Here is a 20,106-nt window from a genome sequence, read left to right as displayed (position 1 = left end):
CCAGAGGGCGGGAAGCGGACACCGCGCGCTACGCGGCGGGAAGGGCGCCGAGAGGCCCCGCCGGCCGCGCCCGTTACAAGGGAGCCTGAAGCAACGAGGCCGCGAAACGCCCCTGCCAAGCAAAGACGACGCAGATGTTAGTGAGAATACAGCCGGTTTAATAATTCAAAGAGCAGCTCAGGAGGTTTCCCGTTTATTATACATGGTTGCACAATCTGAGGCTGGTTAAATACAATCAGGTTTTCAAAATCTCTCGGAATCATTTCCAGATTACAACATGCAAGTGACCATGAAAATATTTGGCTTTTTTAACTTTATTTTTTAAATTTCTAATCAGGCACTTACATGAGGGAGTTAAATTTGCTCTCATTCAGAGACAGCCGCGTTAGAAGTATCCTAGCGTAAAGTACAGAGTCTGTGTCTGCTTTATCAAAGTGCCACAGTAATAAAACAGTTCTTACAGAAATGTAATCTGATTATTTACTTACTCATAAAGTAAGGTTACCAATGACACTTGCACCGGAGTTGAGAAGTCTTGGTCTAAAGGCCAAGTGAACTACAAGCGCAAGTAGCCTTCCGCACAGCAGGCTTCGTTTTGTGCCCAAGCCACACGTCTGAGAACAGAGCACCTGCTCCGTCGTGAGGAGATGAAGGCTAACTCCTTTCAGCTATTTCTTCAAACACAAAATGCATGTGAGATGATTAAGACAAATGATCTGCCGTGCCAGACAAGCTTCTAAGAGTTCTAAGGCTTGCCTAGTTTCAAAATACCTTTCCAGAAGACCACAAAAAGCTTGTTTGCCCTCACAACAGGCCCAGATGGACTAGAAGGAGGATGCCCTTTGAGGACATTTTGCCTCTCCTGTCAGGACAGTGAGGAGACAGACTGTGAAGACAGTGGAATCACAAAGCCAGGAGGAACCACATCGTTTCAGGTATTTGCAAAATAATCAATGTTACCAGCATTTATTTAATCAATAAGAGATAATTACGTTCAAATACTTTACCCACTCACCACCTGAAGGTGAAATCATTACAACATCTCTACAGTCACTAGTTACTGGGCAACGGGCCCCAGAAAGTCAGGGGTGACCCCTATGAAAAACTTAGGGAAGTACAGTAGAGAGAGAATTGGGGAAGGGAGGGCAAAGATGCTTCCTAACATTCTTTGCTACTGACAGATTCAAAGCTTCTTAGAAATCTTGGTAAGGTGTCTGAAGGCTCCACAGTTATCATAGTCATAGTGCATATACACGCAGTTTCAGTTAAACCCTGTCTAACACAGTAAATAGAAGTCTTAGGACAAATTCACCGTAAACCTCAATTTTTAGTGTGATTTAGTCAATTGTGTCTTACTGTAGTTTCAAAACAAAACAAATGCAAATAAGCAACATTGGAAAGAAACATGCAATAAACAACATGAGAAGGGAAATGCTTTAGTCTACACTGTATAGGTGATCAGCAAAAAAATCAAATATACCAGCCTACCATGCATGGAAATAACTAGATTTAAGCTTATGCATATTCAAGTGCATGTAACATTATCAAATAAAAGTAAATGTGCAGTATAAAATAGTAGCTTAAGAAAGTTCCAGTGTTTGAGAAAGCACTTTATTTTAAATGTATATACATACTTGAACGTTTAACTGAAGAACGCTTTAGTAGTATGGTAAATGCAGCACTGCAAGATGAAGGAAGACAGTTGTAATGGGAATTTTGGCCTTCTTTTCCCACAGGCTGCTGCCATCTTTAACCTGCTGAAGCATCAAAGTTTTTCACCTTATACTAGTTCACATTTCAGGTTGCTCAGCAGATGCTTGTGATTCTGGAGATTCAAGTCGCTGGTGAAAGTTTGGTCGTTGTTTCCTCAGCTTCTCAGGAGCTTTTCTCCATAAGATTATCTCCTGTTTGAGAAAGCAAACACTTTTGAAACCACCATTAACCATTAAGCCAGCAGCATCAAGTACCTTAAGTTCTTGATAGTCAGACTTTGGGCGGGGGGGAACAACTCAACACACCACAGAAGAAGAAAAAAAAAAAAAAAAACAAAAAAAACACACAACTCTGCACCCCTGCTACTTACAGAACAGGGCAGCACATATGGGAAGTAAGAGAAAGACAACACAATTATTTTTACATATTTATTTACTGCCTAAACACTTACCTTTATCAATCTTGAGCAGTAACCTCGTCCTTAAAAACTATACTCCCAACTTGGACAGTATTAAAGGGTTCAATAAGTTTTTCTTCCTCCTTTTCTCAAAATCCAAAGCTCATCATAGCCACTGTATGCTCCAGTTACCTTTTGTTTTCCACTTTTAATTACATTGTCTTGTCTATTCTTTAAAAGGAAGATTCTGATGTAATCTGCATAGCTGCATTCAGGTGACCCTGTTTGCTATTCCTTTCCTCAGCATGACCTCAAATTTTGTGACATTTTCAGTCAGATGTCTTAGCCCTTCTTACAGTTTAGCAACTTTGAAATTGGGCTAATGCTGGAAGGGGAAATCCCTCTGCAGTAATTTAAGAAAGCGAGAAGACAAATGCACCTGTAGCTCATTTTACACACAAAGTGTTTTGTCTGGATATTCACAATGTAAGTTTGTTCTATGGCACAGAGCATCCTATCCTTGCTGAAATAGCATCTGTCACCCCCCTTGGCTCTTTTTCACAAGCTAATCTTTTCCACACAGCTTCCAATACACTTGCCAGCAGCAATGCCTATGCCATACATGAAGCATCGGTGGCTTCTAATGTGCTGTACATGCTAGCTTGAACATTCAACAGCCCAGATAATTCTACAACATTCCTATAGACCATACCTGCTGTTTGAAGTATCGTCTGTCTTCTTCATCCACAAGCACTAGATTTAAGAAGTATCTCACTGAAAATTTTTTGTTGACATCCCTCATTGTTGGAGTCGGGTCATAGCCTGCTAAGAACAGTCTTATAGGAATCGATTCACCTTTAAAAAAGAAAAGTTGCAATTAGCTCCTTAAAACTGGATGTCATTAATGCAGTTTCAAAAGACATGCAAGATAAAGGCACTTTCCCAAGCACTGTCTTGTGCCCCATCCTTGGTTAAAGAAAGAAAAAAAAAGTCACAAACACAACATTGAACACAAAAGCAAGCATGAAATCACAAGTGCGAATACTTCCTCAGTGGAAGCATGGTAGCCAGGCATGACAAAAAGGATCAGTATCTTGAACTCTCTAGAGCTGGTCTAGACCACGAAGTCAGGTTTGAATCAAAGCGATAAAAGGATCGGTCACAGAGCTGCCAATGGTTAATAAGGGTAAGAATTACCAGGATCCCAAATGAAATGCCCTAATCAATAGAAATCTCTGCTTTGAATATCATTTCAGCAATCTAAGGAAGAGTGTCGTTTCTCCAAGAAAAATTTATACGAGTCATCTCTTTCCCTCTATTTTATTTTTTTTTTTAAATACAGTTTTAACTCAAAATGCTTACCCTTTAAAACAAGCACAGTTATTTACCTTTAACCGGTGCACCATCCATTATTTCATACTTTGCAATGGTTTCAGTCTCTGTTGTGGTACTGGGTCCTGGTGAAATAAGTTTTCACTGTGAGAACACATGCTTCAATTTTAAACACTTACAAAGCTTTATTACAGCAATTTCTACTCTGCAGCATTTAAATTACACAACACTTTTTTTTTTTTTTGCCTTTGTCTTGCATACAAGTTAAACACAGCTAAAGCAAGCAAAACCCTCTCCCAGGCACAGCATCTATTTCTTACTCTCTCCTCCCCACAGTGACCCAGAAGAGGCAGTAGCCAGTGCTTCAAAGGAGCCCTGGGGATGCAGGCTTTAAATAAGGGACAAGTATGCAGGGTAGGACTTGTGAAACAGTTCTGTTTGGTAGGCAGTGCTAGCAACAGACACTGATAGGCCGTGATCAGACTAGAAACCTGAAGGGTTATCACCCAGAACAAGAGACACCTTTCTCCAGAGCCTAGGATGAACAAACAAGAGTACGTAATTCAGCCACAAAAGTCAACAGTTTCCACGCAGGCAGCTCAGTAGGGCCCCAGCCACCGGGGAATAAAGTCATGAGTCACAGCCTCTTATTGCCTTCCTAGTTCTAGGGTGTACAAGCCTGATCTGCAATAATCAAGCTGTTTCTGCTCCAAAGCCTCTTGATATTTCCATCATATCTGTTTTAGGTTGATTGAAAATGACGCATTTCCAGAACATGAGACATTCATGCTAATCCTTACCAAGCCCACTTCAGCTAATCTCTGCAGAGGCAGGGGGGTCTTCAGGATGCATTTCATACCTCTTCTCTTGTTCCTTATCTATCAAGGCTGATTAAGCTGCTGCATATTTATGCTCAAGTTCCATTTACAATGGTTCACGTTTGTGAAGCTCACCCAGCACTCACAGTCCCTGAACACAGACTGACAATGTTGACCACCAAGTATGATTACCAAAGCACAAGATGCAAATGGTAGTCAAACACCAGTGAAAAAGAAGCACATGGAGCATCAGTTTAGCCAAAGCTGCAACTACTGACTTCACTCTCCAGGTTTGCACAAGGCTCAACAGGCATTCAAGTTGCCATTGCTTTTGGACTTTGTTTCTCTTACCAATTCCAGTAATCTCCTTTTTGATCAGCTGCAACTCCATGTGCTGAATTTTTATTCTCACTAAGAGGAAATAAATTTTTCCAACAATCACATCCTTTAAGTGATACCTTTAAAAGAACAGAATGGGGGTTTCCATTAAAGAATAAAGACAACTTTTACACCTTCTTGAATACAAGTTACACAGACAGTTACCTTATCTGCCTGTTAATTATTTAGAGCTTCCCCACTGAGCTAAGCATCTCGGGGAGACCAGTGCGATTAGCATCTTTCCATCATTGCAGTATTAGTAAAGGAAGTACTATAGTTATATAGAAAAAGTATAAATGCAGAAATCAAGTCAAATATTTGACAGTGACCTTACTACTACTACTGAAGGCAGAACAGACAAGTATTCCTCAAAAAAGGCCATTATGTAATTAGTAACCAAACAGCTCAACAAAATAAAAATGTAAAGCAGCATTTTCAATTATAAGTCTCCAGATGCCAGGTTGTTCATCAAATATTACATACTCTGCCTTTTTAACCCAAGATATTTACTTGAATGCATTTTGTTCTAAGTGACACTTACTTGGACTTATTGTATTCAAACTCTATATGAAGACAGTCTTCAATTCCTACTTCCATTTTAATGGAGTTGTTTACATCTGGGTACGTAGCAAGCTGGTGAACAATCAGATCATATTCTTTCACCAAGTCTGACAGCCGTCTCACTATTGTCACTTTTAGAAAATATCTAGGAAGAAAGCCACCAAATTAACCATAATTATCCAGAATTGCCAAGGTAAAAGCCCTTCTGTTCTGAAGTACAGGTATTCTTTGAAAGGAAAGAGTGCATTCTCTTAAGACTAAGCAAAAAAGAATAAAACACCAACATGCAAGACAAAACACTTACAGGTAGAAATGTGGGCGTGTTTTGTTTGGTTGTGGGTTTTTGTTTTGTTTTGGGTTTTTTTTTTTGGTTGGTTTGGGGGATTTTTTTTTTTTTTAAGGCAAGACATGGACTGTCTTCACTTGATCAAACTGAATTAATTTATCTATACAAACAACACTGAGCAGCTCCAAATAAAGTAGAACAGGCTACCTTATAACACAATCTCAACTCCAATCATGGCACACTGGCTACTGGCTGTTACACGTCTGACTTGAAATCCCAAAGGAGGAAGGCAAGGGAAAGTGGGCAGTATAATTGCCAAATTATTAATTTGCTGTATGGGAGGAGGGGAAAGAAGGCTTAACAGTTACAAACCTCAGTCTGACATTGGCACCAATGTAGGATTCGTATGGCTTCTCAACCTGCATGAATTCAAAGTCATAACTTCTGTTTTGGGTCAGTTCTCCAGGTAAGGCCAGTTCTTTCACTAAGTTTACAAATTCATGGGTATTGCTTTTGTCATTGAAGAGCTCTAAAGTTGAGGAAGTTAAAGGAAAACATATTTCAGTGTTTATTTTTAGCAAACAAAACTGTCTCTAATTTGGCAGGAGCAGGTGGGAGAGGACAACTGAAGCAAGTAATTTGATTTAAGTTACACGTATCTGACCAAATGTTTTATCCAGTTTTTCAAAGTTATCTTCAGTTTCAGCAGCCTACAGTAAGCATTCCTAAAGAGCTGGCTGCAATGAACAGAACACATATTTGAAGCTTCAATAGCATGGCATCTTTTTTTAATGATAGTTTAGCTAGCTTTAATAAGCACTTCTTGCCTCGCATTCTCTGTAATTGGCATTGCTCGACTTTGGCTTCCAGCATTCATTGCTGAAGGGACAAAATCCAAGCAACATCAAGACTGGCTCATTTAGGACACATCAGTGATCCCAACTGGTCTCCCACAGATTAACACCACCTATCAAATGGTTTATTATTACTACTAGTGCCACAATGAAATGGCTTATTATGACCACTGGTCTAAGTCAGTCATTTGGAAACAAGTTCTTAATACATAAGCACAGACACACCAGTTTCACAGCAACAGCATCTCCTGCCCCTAGACCAGTGTCATTATTATTCACCCCTAGATCTATGTCATGCCATTCTTACCAAAATAAAACCTTGAGAAAAAAAAAATTAACTTTGCCATAAAAAAATTTAAACACTTTAGTATATAAAACCAAGCTTCTCTACAATTCATAACCAAAAATATCAGCTACAAACATGTCGATTTTACACAGACTGAAGTTTTTCAGAAGAGGAAAAAATGAACTAAACACACCAACTCCACAGTTTATCATTGCCAGTTTGGTAGAAACTAGTAATTGCTTATTTTCTAATACGACTACAAATTATCTTTGTCATGTCTACTTTGTTTGCTATGACAATAACTTATCTAATACAAGGTTTATTTACTGTTGCATATCCAATACTTTTTGTGCCAGTCAGAAAAGCTGTACTCTGAAGAGCTGGTTTAGAATATGTCTTTGACACGCTGCTGGAGCTAGTCTGCCAAGAAGTACAGAGACAGATCACACTACTGGGGTGCTTTTATCTTATTATATTAAAACCTGAAAGGATGCAAGACAACACGGACAAGTACAAAAAGCAGTACCTTAAACCACTTCTTCATAACTCTGAGGATTTCTAAATGGTAGCACAACAGAGAGCCCCAAAAACACACAAAATTCAAAAAAAACCACCATATCAAATTAAAGTCATTCAGAGAATAAAATGAATACAGAGTAGATGAAGAACAGTCTGTACAGCTATTAGAGGACAACAAACTAAACAAAGATTACATACTTGAGTTCTATTTTTCCCTACCTCTAAATGCCTCATTCCCATCACACTGCTGCTTTATTCTGAAAGTTTGCTTTCACACCCCCACTGATCAAAACCTCAAAGCATACAGCAGCAGGTGTCAGTCATACATGCTATGTAATAGTTCAGACACAGGGTACTGGAGCCTACCGACTGATCAGAAATAGAGTTTGTGACTTTCTAATCAAAAATCAATTGCATGAGGCTGAAACATGAAGATTTACTTCCAAGGGGGACAATAATGGAAACAGCTCTCTAACAGAAGGAAGGAAATTTGGCATCAGTGTAAGGGTGAAGATGTTACCTCAAGCGGTAAGAAGTTAGACACGATCAAAATTTTTTATAGTTCAAATCTAACCAGACTCAGATACAGTTAGAAGAAAATTACTTTTTTAACATCAGTACATTATCTGTGCTAAAAAGCACAGCGATCCTCTGAAACTTCAATACTATTTTAAGTTAACAGTGTAAAACTATGTTTTAGAAAACCAACCACCAAAGAATCATTTCAGAAATGTTTTCCTACAGGCTGCCCCATCATTTCTTTTCTATGCTGCTTCTCTTTCAGAGCCAGAATTAAAGACAAGAATTAAGAAGCCTGGCACAGTAGCTATGCCTGGTATCTTGGCAAACAAGGCACAGGCAGAAAAAAAAAATAAGGTACTTTGATTTTGTTTTTTACATCAGGGTCATTCATCATTTATAATCAGAGGGAAAACTGTGTTTAAGTTAAAAATTAATAGTGTGAAATATATGAAGCAGAAACTACATGTACCGTGGTCACAAGCTTAGTTTTTAGAGGTCTCTAGTGGTTCTTAAACTCTTAACTTGGTCTGAGACAGACAAAATACCCACCATCCCCATTATTCCTTACATGTACATATCCTCCCTCCCAATGATTTTCTGACTAGCACAAATAAGTACATCACTTGTGTCAAAATGAGTAGGATACCATCTTCCTTTGACACTTGTCACCCACTAACCCGATCAGGTTGCAGCATTTGAGTCAAACTGCTGTCAGTCACAAGCACAAAGTTCCATATAAACCACATCACCTAACATCCTTGTTACAGCTTCAAAACTCACCAATTTGTCCTACAAATTCAATTCTAATTCCTTGGTGCTCTAGTCTCTTCCCATGCTGCTTAAAGGAGATGTTCACCTACCAAGGCAAAAAAAAAAAAAAGACAGACCCAACAGTTAAAACTTTTCAACACTTTCACTCTAATATATATCTTAGTAAAAAGAAAGTACATTACTACATGTCTCTAAAAACTGAGACCTCTTCTCAACAGCACTATCTGAGCTTGAAGGTAACCAAATCAAACACCTGACTATGAAATTAAGCATTACCCAGGTGCCACTACAGAATTTAGGAAAAATCTCATTATCCACAAGACTTAATTTAAAAAGTGAGCTTTAAACTTCCAAGTCCCAAAACTAACAATCTAAGCCAGAGCCTCAGTAGAGTTTGCATAAGCCAGTCGTGACCTCCTTGCCATCTTTGAAGGCAGAGACCGTCGAAGCACCTTCTGATAGTCACATTTGGAAGCCCAAAAAATAACTGTCATGAGATGCATCCCTTTCAGGTCAAGGGAACTTCGTCCCTTTCTCAGCAGCCAGCTAAGTACTGGTTTTAGAGAAGTCAATGAAAAATAACAAAAAATGAAGCCTACTATCAATATCTGCATTTGTGAATTTGATTATCACTATTAGGCCTTGCCTCACAAGAAGAGATTCCATAAGGTTACTTTCTATGGAAACATGTAAATATTAAGCATATGTACTGTTTCCTTACGAGGCAGCAATGATCAGAGGAATTCCTGTACCTTAAAATCCAGTACCTCATTGATATCTGAGTAGGAAGTAGATCACTTGAATAATCTGTCTTTGTGGTGAAAAGGAGGAGAAGGTAGAGGGGAAGTTGTCCAATAAATTACAGGTCTCCCAAACCTCCTTATCCCACTGCGTTAGCCAAAACCCATCAAGCACCTCTGGGGCATTGCTGATACAAGCAAGAAGTGCTCAGGCCAGTGAACATAGGAATGCTGGTTCCCTCTGTTTCCCGAATTTGAGGCCCATCTTGTCAGAATTTCACATCCATTAAAGAATCTTTCTAGAGAACCAAGATCTTAGCATGGAAAGATACCTTAAGAGCAGGAAGACACCCAGTGACAAAAGGTCAGCCAAGACCAAAGTAGGTATTTAAAAGTCGATCTTAGGACCCAATACGTGGCTCACATTTCTTGGAGGAAAAGCAAATCATAACAGAAATAGTCAAAGAATGAGAATGGCTCCAGTAAACCCAGAGTGATGGCAAGGAGTTCCTAAGTGCAATACTAGAAGTAGAGGAATCCCTCTGGCAATCTCAACTTCTTATTTTTTCCAACAAGAAAAACTCTTGTTGACTCAGCAGTCAGCTGAAGTTAATACATTGCTCCTCTGATGCAATTCCAGAAACCACTTCAGGGCAGGAAATGTAAGGTTCAGCTTCAGGGTATGCAAAGCAGGTTGGCTGCACCAGCCAAAAATTACTATTACGGGTGTCAGGTTGTGGATTTTGGAGTTCATGGGGAAGAAGGGGGATCAAGTTTGGAATAATTTTGTTATCAGAAGCAAAGACAGGATTGCACACAGTTGCACAAAAGCTTATTCCTAAGTACAAGATAACCGGAAACAAATAAACAGCTACTGCTCAAAACATCCAGTTTTATTAGTTGCCTGAATGCCTATGGTTAAAAACACCATACAAAGGAAAACAGTTTCCTCTTTGAATAACAACACAAGCTGAAGTTGCAGCTCTTGCTTATACCAGTTTTCCATCTAACTTCCTACATGTATATGCATGCCAGAGTCAGTACAGTAATTAATACTCACAAAAGAAAAAACAAAAGTTACCTTTCCCGAAACAGATTCTCCATCATAGAAGAGGAAATGCTTTTCTACTTTACCATCTTCTGTTTTGATTTCTGCTGGTTTTCGTGTTTCAGCATCATTAAGAATAACATCAATCTCACAAACAGGAGCAAAAAAGCCTCCAAGAAAACTCTGGAATAACAAGAACCAGATAAGTTACTACACAGCGGACACTCTGTTTTAAATGTGGTATTTACTTGCACCTGTACACTAAACATTGGGGAAAAACGTTTGTCCTCCCATGACATTACAAAGCTATTATTACAGACCCAACGAACAGCGATGACAAAAGACAGTTGTCCATCTAGCAAATAACTGAAATCAGGTCAGTAACAAGCAGTGACAGCTCTTACAAAAGATGAAGTTTATTAAGAAGTACACAGCATAATTACCATTATTACTACTGCACTACAAGATTAACAAATATTTCAAATGTTACTATTGTAAACACAACTTTGGTTTCTGTCACTACAAAGTTTCCAACCATTGATTTTTTTGTTACAAGTTTACCTGTGATACTGCTCCGGGCACCAACCCATTACCAGCATTAACTGTTTGTCCTCACCTTACAACGGCATTCCCTAGGCACGAACTTTTGACCAGCACCAAACACAAGAAACTCGGAGAGACCATCCTTTGACCTTGCATAAACACGTCTTACAAGAAGCTGCAAAACACATTAGCGGCTCTATGGGAAAGTCAACAAGATTACTATAAAAGCTCACATTTTCTCCTAGGAATTAGGCACTAATCTGCTTTGATGTACTAAAGCAGACAACACTTCACTAATTCACTGTGATTTTGGGGCTTTTTGGAGAAATTACACTATGTTCTCAAATGAGAGCATCCACTTCAAGTGGATGAATTTGGTATACATGAAACAGCCATTCTCACGCCACCAATTTAATCTCAAAAATTCAGTAAGAACACATTTCAAGACATTCTGAGGACCTGAAGTTTGAAACGTAGCATTAATAACAAAAAGTCTAGAAGAAATTTTGATCTGAGTGCTGCTGCCTAGTAGCATTGAGCACATTCATAGACTTTTTGCTTAACTCTACAAGTCAAGCAAAGACATTTTGAGCTATAAAACAGCAATTCACCAAATAAACCAACTTTGTATTTGTTCAGATGGCAAGTGGCCTTAGTTCAATCCACAAAGATGTATACAACTAATTGAAACCTAGTTATATCTACTTCTCATTCTCACAAAAAAAAAAAAAAAAAAAAGCAGAAGCAGATGATCAACAAGGTGGTCAAATGAAGACCAAATGATCCTCCAAGCACATATTTGCATTAATTTCTGAAACAAGAAATATATATTGCTTTAAAATAACTGCACACTAGAATAATTCTTGGTTTTTGGCTCCTAAGGAAGGAGGAGAGAGAAAGAAGAAAGTTTCAACAAGACTTCCAAATCTTTAGACTATTTTAAACTGTTACACACATTACTTTTGGGCATGCCTGTACTTTTTGCTCAGAAATTCTGCATTCATTCTCTAGATTAGCTTTATATTCCCCGCGCCCCCCCCAAGTAAACAAGGAAGCACACCACCTTTAAGTAAACATTCTACAAGATGGTCTCACAGTGCCTTCCAAATTACAAAGCTGTACTATCATTTCAAGCGTCAGCCAGAACTAACACTGGTAGCACATCACTTCTTAAGACACCGCGTATGAATATTTCAACTGTACCCCTTCGGGATTAGCCATGATCTCCTCCAGCGAGAATAAGAACATATGGAATAAGGAAGTCAACAGCTGGTATCTCCTCCAGCTGCTATCGAAGATACTGCTGCAGGGAAACTATGCAAAACAAGAAGTATTTTAAGAAGCCATCATATGGCTTATTATGTTACAGCTTAAGAAAATGAAGACAGAGAACCAAGGTTTTCAAAAGCTGGCCAAGGCTATGTTCTTGATCTCATGCAGAAGACAGACACTGAGGATTTTGCTACATACATCAGGACTGAAATCAATCCGCATCCAGTCCTTACATGTTACAGTTGCACTAAAGGACTTGTAGGACTCCTAGCAGCTGACAGCCGGTGCAAAAATCCCAGCCTCAGCTTCACAGGGAGCCCTAAAAAACTTCTGCATCTCCAACAGAGATAGAGACACATGTTAAGAAATCCATATGCTTCAGAAAGCCAAAGCACGTTGATCTAACTGGTTCTTTAAAATATCTTTTTTTTTTAATCAACGCATCACAGCACACCCAGCCCTTCGCCTAGGCCAAACCTGCTAAGCCAAGGCGGCCGCTATTTCCCCAGCCCCAACCGCTGTCATTTTGAGCGCTGCCTTACGGAACTGCCGAAAAGATTTACCGATGCTCGCGGGACTATCACACACCCCCTTCCCAAAGCCTCCCCGACAGCAGCCGTGCAGGAGAAACGGAAGCCGAGTTTCACGACTAAACCCCGTGCTGGGGTGCGCGCACAGAGGAGCGGCGGGGGAACACCCCAAGCCTTAATGCAGAAATCACGCTAAAAACACCCCCAAACGTTTTGTTTGCCGCCATCTCGCCCCGGAGCCGCTTTGCCAGCTCTCCCCCGAGCCCGCCCCGCCCGGCCCCACCAGGCCCCGGGCGCAGCTCGGAGCGAGGCGGGCGGCGGGGAACAGCGCGGCCGCGTGACGCAGGCCGGGGAGGGAGGGGGCGGCCAGGCCGGCGGCGGACGGGGCGGGGGGGTCACCCAGGGGCTCCGCGGCCGGACCGGGAACGAGGGGAGGGACAACCGGTGACGCCGGAGGGCAAACCGCGCCGGGCGGAGCGGCTTTCTCCACGCGCAGCCCGGAGCCACAGGTGCGGCGGGTGGGAGGAAGGCACGACAGCGCCGGCCCGGTCTGGCCCAGGCGGCGAGCCCGCGCGGAGCGGCGGTTGGCGGGTAACGGCCGCCGCCGCCCCCCCCACTCCCGTACTCACCATGGTGCGTGCCCCTCCGCGGCCGACTCCCGGCCCGCGCCCCTGTCATGTGACCTTACAGCCCGCCGCGCCACGCCCCCCCGCCGCCGCACGTGACCGCCACCCCTCCACTCCTCCCCCACCCCCCGCCCCGCGCGCCGCTTTCCGCCTTCCCGCCGCGGGCCGGCTGGGCGGTGAGCGGCGCATGCGTGGTGTGGCGGGAGGGCGCCGCCTAGCGGACGGGAGGAGGTGGTCGCTGACAGGAACTAACGGTCGCGGTTGCCGGGCGTTTGGGAAAATGGGAGGAAAAGACGAGCAAGGAGGTGCGAGGCAGCCCCTCAGGCGGATTTGACGTGGTTAGCTGAGTTTTGTTAACGTGCAGGCGACTCCCACCACACAACTTTTTTTCATTTTTTACCCCTGAAACAATAGACCCGGCAGGGCCCCCAAAACCTGTTTTCCCCCGATTGGGATGACTGCCCCACCCTCAAAAAGCAAAGGGCGACTTCAGACCAAATCAGGATTTTTAGTGAGCGAAAGCAATAGGGATCTTTAAGTTTTTATTGATTTGGAGTTGGTTTAAAACCGCTTGGTGGCCGTCACATTGGGCAAGGCACCGGGGAAGGGGCGCAGGAGGCGAGGGAGGCCGCTGCCGTCACAAGGAGGCCGACGTCTCCAGCACTACAGGAGCAAATTCTCCTCCGTTAGCTTTTGCTTCAGCTCACTGCCTCGTCGGCCTGCTAGGAAGACAGGCAGCTTCGCCTCAAAGGAGCCATCGTCGTCACCAAGCCCTGACCCAGAGGCTGGCTCCACTTCCACCACGACGTCCGACCCGGAGCCGGACTCCTCATCCGAAAGTGGGAATATATCACCCAGCTCCTGGTATCTCTTCATCCTGAAACACAGAGTGGCAGCTAGTTTATTCCAAATGTATTGTTTTGTTCAGGAGCACACCGAAGCCTCATGTTCCCATGGGTGAATCATGCTATTACAGTACTATCAAAGACGGGAATACCGGACATTTTCAAGTGGCAGCATTAATGACAAATGTGCAGTACATGAACTTACAGGGACATGTCTGCTGTGGGAGGAAGGATCCTGTTGGCTCCCCCAGTGGGCACGTAAACCCAGGGCCCCTTCTCCTCGATGCAGTTAGCGGACCAGGCGTCAGGTCGGCACCTCACTCTCTTGTACCTTGCCTTCTGCAACGGAGCACCTGATTGAATCAGCTGTGCGTTATTCACTGGGACCAGGACATTATTCGCCACGACCTATTAACTTTATGAGCACCTAGTAAAGCTTAAAGGAGCAGAATAAAGTAATTTGTGTGGCCCTGATTGCTCAACTGCTGAAAACTAAATTAACCCCAAAGACTTTTTTTAAATGGCTACCCATACCTTAAGTGACATCTTTGCAGTAGGACACATGGGGTGCATTTCGCACACAGCACCAGGAAGTCCACGGGAATGAGAAATTGAAACTCCCTGGGAAACAGCTGTCTCACACAAACGTCACAGCAGGGCTCATCCCCAGCTCGGGGCTCAGCACATCCGTGGAGGACCTGCGGGCTTGGCCATCTGCAGCTCTCCCTGAAGCTGCTGAAGGTATCTCAAAATCTCTTAGAGAGCAGCCACCCCAGCAGAGAGCTGGCTCCTGTGCCCTCCCTATCCCTGCTGGCTCTGTTGGCTTCAGCTTTGCCCCTTCAGGTTGGATGGGATGAGTTTTGGTGGGGAGGTTGGAAACTCAAGATGTGCCAAAAGCCACCTGCCGCAGGAGGAGATTTGGGGATTACGTAGGCTCCCGGAACGCATCGCCAGAGTAGAGATGATTAAAGCATCTCCTAGACATGGCTCAGGGTTACTTAAACCCACGGTTTTGGTTCTGGTGCCCCCCAGGTGCCTGACTGGGGCTGTCACTGAAAAGCAAGTCTTCAAAAAATACCAAAAGGAGAAAATAACGATTGCAAAGTAATGATAAAAACAGCAGCATTTCGTCCTTCCTTTTGGTCTCATGTAATTGATTTGTTCTGAAACCTCCTGTCGCATTCTCCCCCTGTTGGCACTTTATCTACTTTTTCTGGGTTTCTTGGGAATATCTTTCTGTAATTACACTTCTCTATTGCCCTGTATATTTCCATAATGTACTAGATGACTTTCAGCTACCTCCTACACTCCTCGATAAGAGAAAGAAGATCTCATGGGTATCATTTCCTGCTTCTTTCACAGCGTATTCCTTTTTCATACTTATTTTCTTCTCTTAGCATATTATTAAGCAGGTTTTTAATAATAACAGCGACAGCAAAACAAACAACTGCAGCTTAATAATTTGCAAATAAACAACGTACAAAAAGCCAGCCATAATCTCTCAAAGATCAGCCTCTGAGTGGTAGATAGTTAATGAAAGCCTATCACTATCACAGCCTTAGTCTGGGGAGAAATTATACTCTGCGTGCTTGAAAAGCACTTCTCCCTTACAAGAAACAAATCCACAGGGTACATGTCACCGTGAATCAACATTTCCTTCTAGTTGTTTTAGTGCTGCGTGTTGCAATGTTGTACCGAATAAGCCGTTTAGTTTCTTCATACTTACAATTAGTTTCCTTTCCTGCCTCCCCAGGAAAGTAGACCGTAGTAGTTATGACAGAGGAACTGTTACACACTCTGTCTGTAACTACCTAACTGAATAACGGTATGCAACTTGGACCACTATGATAGGGCTACTTAAAAAAAAAAAAAGATATTGAAATAATTTCTCAAAAATATACCCACATACAGCAACTTATTTTATCAAGTGTATTTTCATAGAGGCTGGGAAAGGAACACAGAAATACTCCACTAGCAAAAAGCACCTTTTCTTACCATTCCTCGTCCAGAAAATGAAATGTTAGCAGAACAGGTTTTCTGAGTGGATCTCATTACCCCTAGAAGAAGGTCAGTTTGAAAAATTTGGAGGCTGTCTACTTGGCCTACACCGCATAGCCCAGAAAGAGGATTACCGAAAGAACAACCGCCCCGTTTTACCTTGTGCTGTGTATCCCACAAAGAGGATTAAACAAATAGCCAGGAAAATCCTCCCATTACATCTGATAAGGAGCTGCATTTTGGCCGGCATCCCCCTGCTCACCACCAGCTTTCCCCACGGCTTCACACTTCAGAAGTACAACAGGGTGAAGAGATCGACTTTTAGAAAAGGTTTCCAAAACCTCAGACCCAACCCATAACCTGCGTCATCGCTTCCTGATTGACGGAAGTGAGACATGTACAGAAAAGCCCGGTGCTATGGTCTCCTGGACTTCATCACTTCATCACTGACCCCCCCCCCCCAAAAAAATCCCCATTGCCTTCATCTCCAGTTTTCCCCAAAGGGAAAAGTTAAGCAAGGTCAATCAGCTCGACTGAAGGCATGTGCTGTCGGCAGCTTGTGGTTTGCATCCTATGCAGCACCTGCCCGATGCTCAGAGGGCTCCAGGGTGTTTGCTGGCTCCTCTGGAGAGAAAAAGCAGCGCTTCACATCCCCTGACTTGCAGTCAACTGCATTTTTGCATTGGCACTGGCAGCGATTCCCCCTGCCTCAAGCCCCTGTCAGTCCACCAGGAGGGTTAAAAGCTGGCGACTTGCAGTTGGTGCAAGTTTCACAGACCAGAAAATTATCTTTTCCATAAAAGTAAATTATCTCTGGAATCTCATGCCAGGTTTGGGTTTTATTTTTAAAGCAGGATTTTAGATACTCACAGTAGAAGTGAAAAAATGTATTAATTTAGAGACTATATTCTGCTAGAAATGTGTCAGCTCCTTTCTGAAAGGGCACAGCGGGTTTGCTCAGCCGGGTCATCGCCATGTGGTGCGAGCGCCTGGGGGAGTGTGGCAAAGGGTTTGGACAGCAGGCTGTCTGGAAAGCCGTGAAAGCTTTTGTACAGACAGATACACAGAAGCTGCCTTCCAGCTAGCTCATACCTTTTGCTTGCCTTGAGTTCACTTAAGAATAAATTCCGTACAACAAGGTTGTCTAAGCAATGGGGGTTTTTCTTAGTCAAACCATTAGCTGCTGGATTAACTGTGACACTGACGTGAGCCTAACATGCTGCCAGCACCTTCGACGATGCTGCAGTTGATATAGTGTAAGTTGTCTGTGGTAAATCTATTTTTATGTGGTGGAAAGTCCACAGAGGCTGCCACAGAGGCTGGGGATCTGGGCTGAGTGTTGACTTTCCCCAGGGCACAGCGCTCCACCAAAACCCCACGTGTGGCAGAGGAGACTCCTCCAGTGGCTTCCCTCTCCGGTCCCCTCTGGACAGAGGGATCAAGCTTCACATTCAGCGTCGATGCGATTTATTATGAACCTCCACACATGGGGGTTTTTTCAGGCACGGGAAAAATAAGAGACTCAAGCCTAGCAGGCACGGCATGACTCCCATGCAGTGGTTATTCCTACCAGCCTCATTTGTACTTTGTATTTTTAGCATCAACTCCTTTTTCTTTTCTTTTCTTTTTTTTTTTTAAGGCAGTGCTCAGCATCAATAGGAAGCTGGCAAAGAACACGTGCGGGGAGGTGATCAGCCTCCGCCTGCTGAAGGCTGCGGAAACCGTTTCTGCAATAACACCTCTCATTTTCCGCTGGTCACGGGCACACGCCGACCCCTTCCGCACCCCTCCAGTGGCTGCAAACAACCTCCTGTGGGAAAGTGCCACTCTGCCAGCTGTTTCAGCCCTTCCCACCAGCCAGGGGCTTTTCCCACCCTGGCACTGGGAGCTCCACAGGATGCTGCCAGAGCGGTGCCCACCAGCAGGCACAGTCTTTGGGGGCTGGGTATCCTGCAGGAGCAGGGGGAGCTGCCAGGAACTCACCAGGGAGTTCCTGGAGGGGAGCTGCAAAACCCCGCTATCTGGAGGGAGATCTCACAGAGCTGAGTTATCTGTCTCGTACCATCAGCTGATGTGGGAACTTGTAGTGCTGGCAGTTTTGCCACATGGTTTTGTTATTTTCTGTGTCGGCGGCGTGCCTCAGGAAATGAGATTGCTTTACAATTAGTAACCATGGGAAGACTAAAGCAAATTTTCCACTCTCCCATCTCACTTACACCTGCATAATGGGGGCCAGAAACTTGCAGGGAGCTTCAGCCTGTGCCCATCTCCTCCTGTCCTGCTGCACTCTACTGGTGCTCGCATCCCACCACAACTGGCAAGCAAAGAGCTTTCCACCTTCTTGCAAAAATGGAAGCGATACTGCAGACCTCAATCTGAAGTGATCTAGGATGTGCAAGTCTGAAGAGTAAAGCATGCCTTTTTGTGGAGTGTCATTGGATGCCCGAGGAATGCCATGCAATATTTACTTCCCTGTAAGCCACTCGGTGCATAAAAAGGCAAATAATCAGCACAAATTTAAAAAATCTCATCTTGAGAAAGTTAATATACTTTTTTCTTTTTTTTTAGACAGAAAACAGCATACAAGCTATACTATATTGGAACACTAACCTTGAAACGTGCCGTTGTGTGACTATCGAAGTTTAAGAGAAAGAGGAGTTTTTTAAGTAAAATATTTTAAATCACAGAGGAGAGGACAGTCACCATACCTACGCCAGCTACCTCAAGATTTACCTCCTGTAAACAGCAAGGAAGATTCATAGGATAATATTCCTCTTGCACAGATCCTGTGTATATAGATTGGAAGATTAAATGCCCTGACAGAATAAGGCTGTAAAAAGAAGAAAATAAATGAGGAGCAGGTATTTGAGAACGCAGTTTGCTCCTGGAGCGTTTCTTACAACTACCACACTGAAGTGCTGCCATTATTTTCAAATCACATGCAAAGCAGATTAAGAGCTCTGCATTTTTCTAAGGCATTAATTTGGGGAGCCGGGGGCTGGTGGAGGGACGGGGCTGCCTCAGCACTGTGCGCCCAGCATCTCGACCAGAGACCCAGGCCTCTTCGTTATGTGCCTGAAATATCCCACCGGGACATCATGAGGGTGCTTTGGCCAATTCTTCGGTGGACACCAGCCCCTGCCCTGCTCCAGCACAGATAAACGCAGCCGAAGCAGCTCGGTCCGGAGGAGCAGTCCGACGTAGCTGCTCTCTCTGCTGCTTTTCCTCACTGGCAAATGCAGGTTTGCTTTGCAGCCTCTATTTCCGACAAGCAGGCAGCTGGGTGGATGGGCTCCCTTGGGTGCACGGACACCCACGGTCCCAGCACTTATCAGCGAGGCACACAGGCCAGGCGATATCCATCCAGACAAGGGGTCCCGATAACGAAGTTTCTCATTCATAACTGCTCAGAAATCGGATAAACCCTAACTGTTGCAGGGTCACTCCGCTCTCAGAGGTCAGGTTTTCCTCTGCCCCAGCCCATAGGAGCTCGGTCCTGGCTTTGAGGGGGTCCAGGCTGACCTCTGCACCCCTCAAATGCTCGTCCCCAGCAGAGCAGCAAAGCCAGCAGTCAGCTGGAGCGTTCAGGGGTCCCGAAGCACTGGGCCCTGCCTGCAATACTCGTTTCTTTATTTTCTCTGCTGGGAAAGTGGATTTTGTACAGGTCCCTGCTCTGGAGAGCAGTCAGTACAGAAAAGACTGCATCTATTTTGAGTGGAGCTGGAAAAGAGGGTAAAGGAAGAATGACAGCAACAGTTGAGAAAAAATGGCGGTCAGACAGTGAGCAAAGGAGAAGACGAGAGTGTCTGAACAGCAGTTGGGTTGAACATGAGGAGCATTTTTTTGCCTATCTTGTCCTTTGGGAAAGCAGAACAGGTTTCTTCCCCAACGCTCACTGCCGAGGTGGAACGAGATCTGTTGGACCTGGACATCCAACAGGCGCTGAGCACATTGATTTGTCTCAAAGGTAGCCCATGAGTTGCCCTGTTAAACACTCCGAAATCATCCCAATTCACCCAACAGCGAACTTCTCCCAGGCAGGCAGCCCAGCTACATTTAAGGATGCT

The 20,106-nt window shown here is 43.7% G+C and overlaps 2 protein-coding genes across 2 annotated transcripts; both read right to left on the bottom strand.

The window, feature by feature from the left end:
* Positions 1 to 137: 137 nt before the first annotated feature.
* VPS26A (VPS26 retromer complex component A) lies at positions 138 to 13,202 on the bottom strand. The gene is made up of 10 exons (XM_086752375.1): positions 13,104 to 13,202; positions 12,604 to 12,762; positions 10,259 to 10,408; positions 8,447 to 8,522; positions 5,858 to 6,014; positions 5,180 to 5,344; positions 4,612 to 4,718; positions 3,499 to 3,567; positions 2,823 to 2,965; positions 138 to 1,904 (listed from the first exon to the last, which is right to left on the bottom strand). The coding sequence occupies exons 1-10, from the start codon at positions 13,200 to 13,202 to the stop codon at positions 1,791 to 1,793; spliced, it is 1,239 nt and encodes a 412-aa protein (XP_086608501.1). The 3' UTR covers positions 138 to 1,790.
* Positions 13,203 to 13,721: 519 nt separating this feature from the next.
* Positions 13,722 to 16,352, bottom strand: SRGN (serglycin). Its single transcript, XM_010118864.2, has 3 exons — positions 16,199 to 16,352; positions 14,247 to 14,394; positions 13,722 to 14,073 (listed from the first exon to the last, which is right to left on the bottom strand). The coding sequence occupies exons 1-3, from the start codon at positions 16,287 to 16,289 to the stop codon at positions 13,860 to 13,862; spliced, it is 453 nt and encodes a 150-aa protein (XP_010117166.1). The 5' UTR covers positions 16,290 to 16,352; the 3' UTR covers positions 13,722 to 13,859.
* Positions 16,353 to 20,106: the final 3,754 nt, after the last annotated feature.

This window comes from Chlamydotis macqueenii, chromosome 7, assembly GCF_036417535.1.
Source record: "Chlamydotis macqueenii isolate bChlMac1 chromosome 7, bChlMac1.mat, whole genome shotgun sequence".
Classification (NCBI taxonomy): Eukaryota; Metazoa; Chordata; class Aves; order Otidiformes; family Otididae; genus Chlamydotis; species Chlamydotis macqueenii.
This window is presented reverse-complemented; position numbering and strand designations above follow the sequence as displayed.

Bases quoted from the DNA above. Each gene is read 5' to 3' on its own strand.
- SRGN (XM_010118864.2), bottom strand. From the start codon at position 16,289: ATGCCGGCCAAAATGCAGCTCCTTATCAGATGTAATGGGAGGATTTTC. The intron at 14,395-16,198 runs GTAAAACGGGGC...TGATTCAATCAG, and splicing joins TGTGGGATACACAGCACAAG to GTGCTCCGTTGCAGAAGGCA. The intron at 14,074-14,246 runs GTAAGTTCATGT...TCTGTGTTTCAG, and splicing joins CCCACAGCAGACATGTCCCT to GATGAAGAGATACCAGGAGC.
- VPS26A (XM_086752375.1), bottom strand. From the start codon at position 13,202: ATGGTGAGTACGGGAGTGGGGGGGGCGGCGGCGGCCGTTACCCGCCAA. The intron at 8,523-10,258 runs GTAACTTTTGTT...TTGCCTTGGTAG, and splicing joins GAGAATCTGTTTCGGGAAAG to GTGAACATCTCCTTTAAGCA. The intron at 4,719-5,179 runs GTAAGTGTCACT...GTTCTTTTAAAG, and splicing joins TTTGAATACAATAAGTCCAA to GTATCACTTAAAGGATGTGA.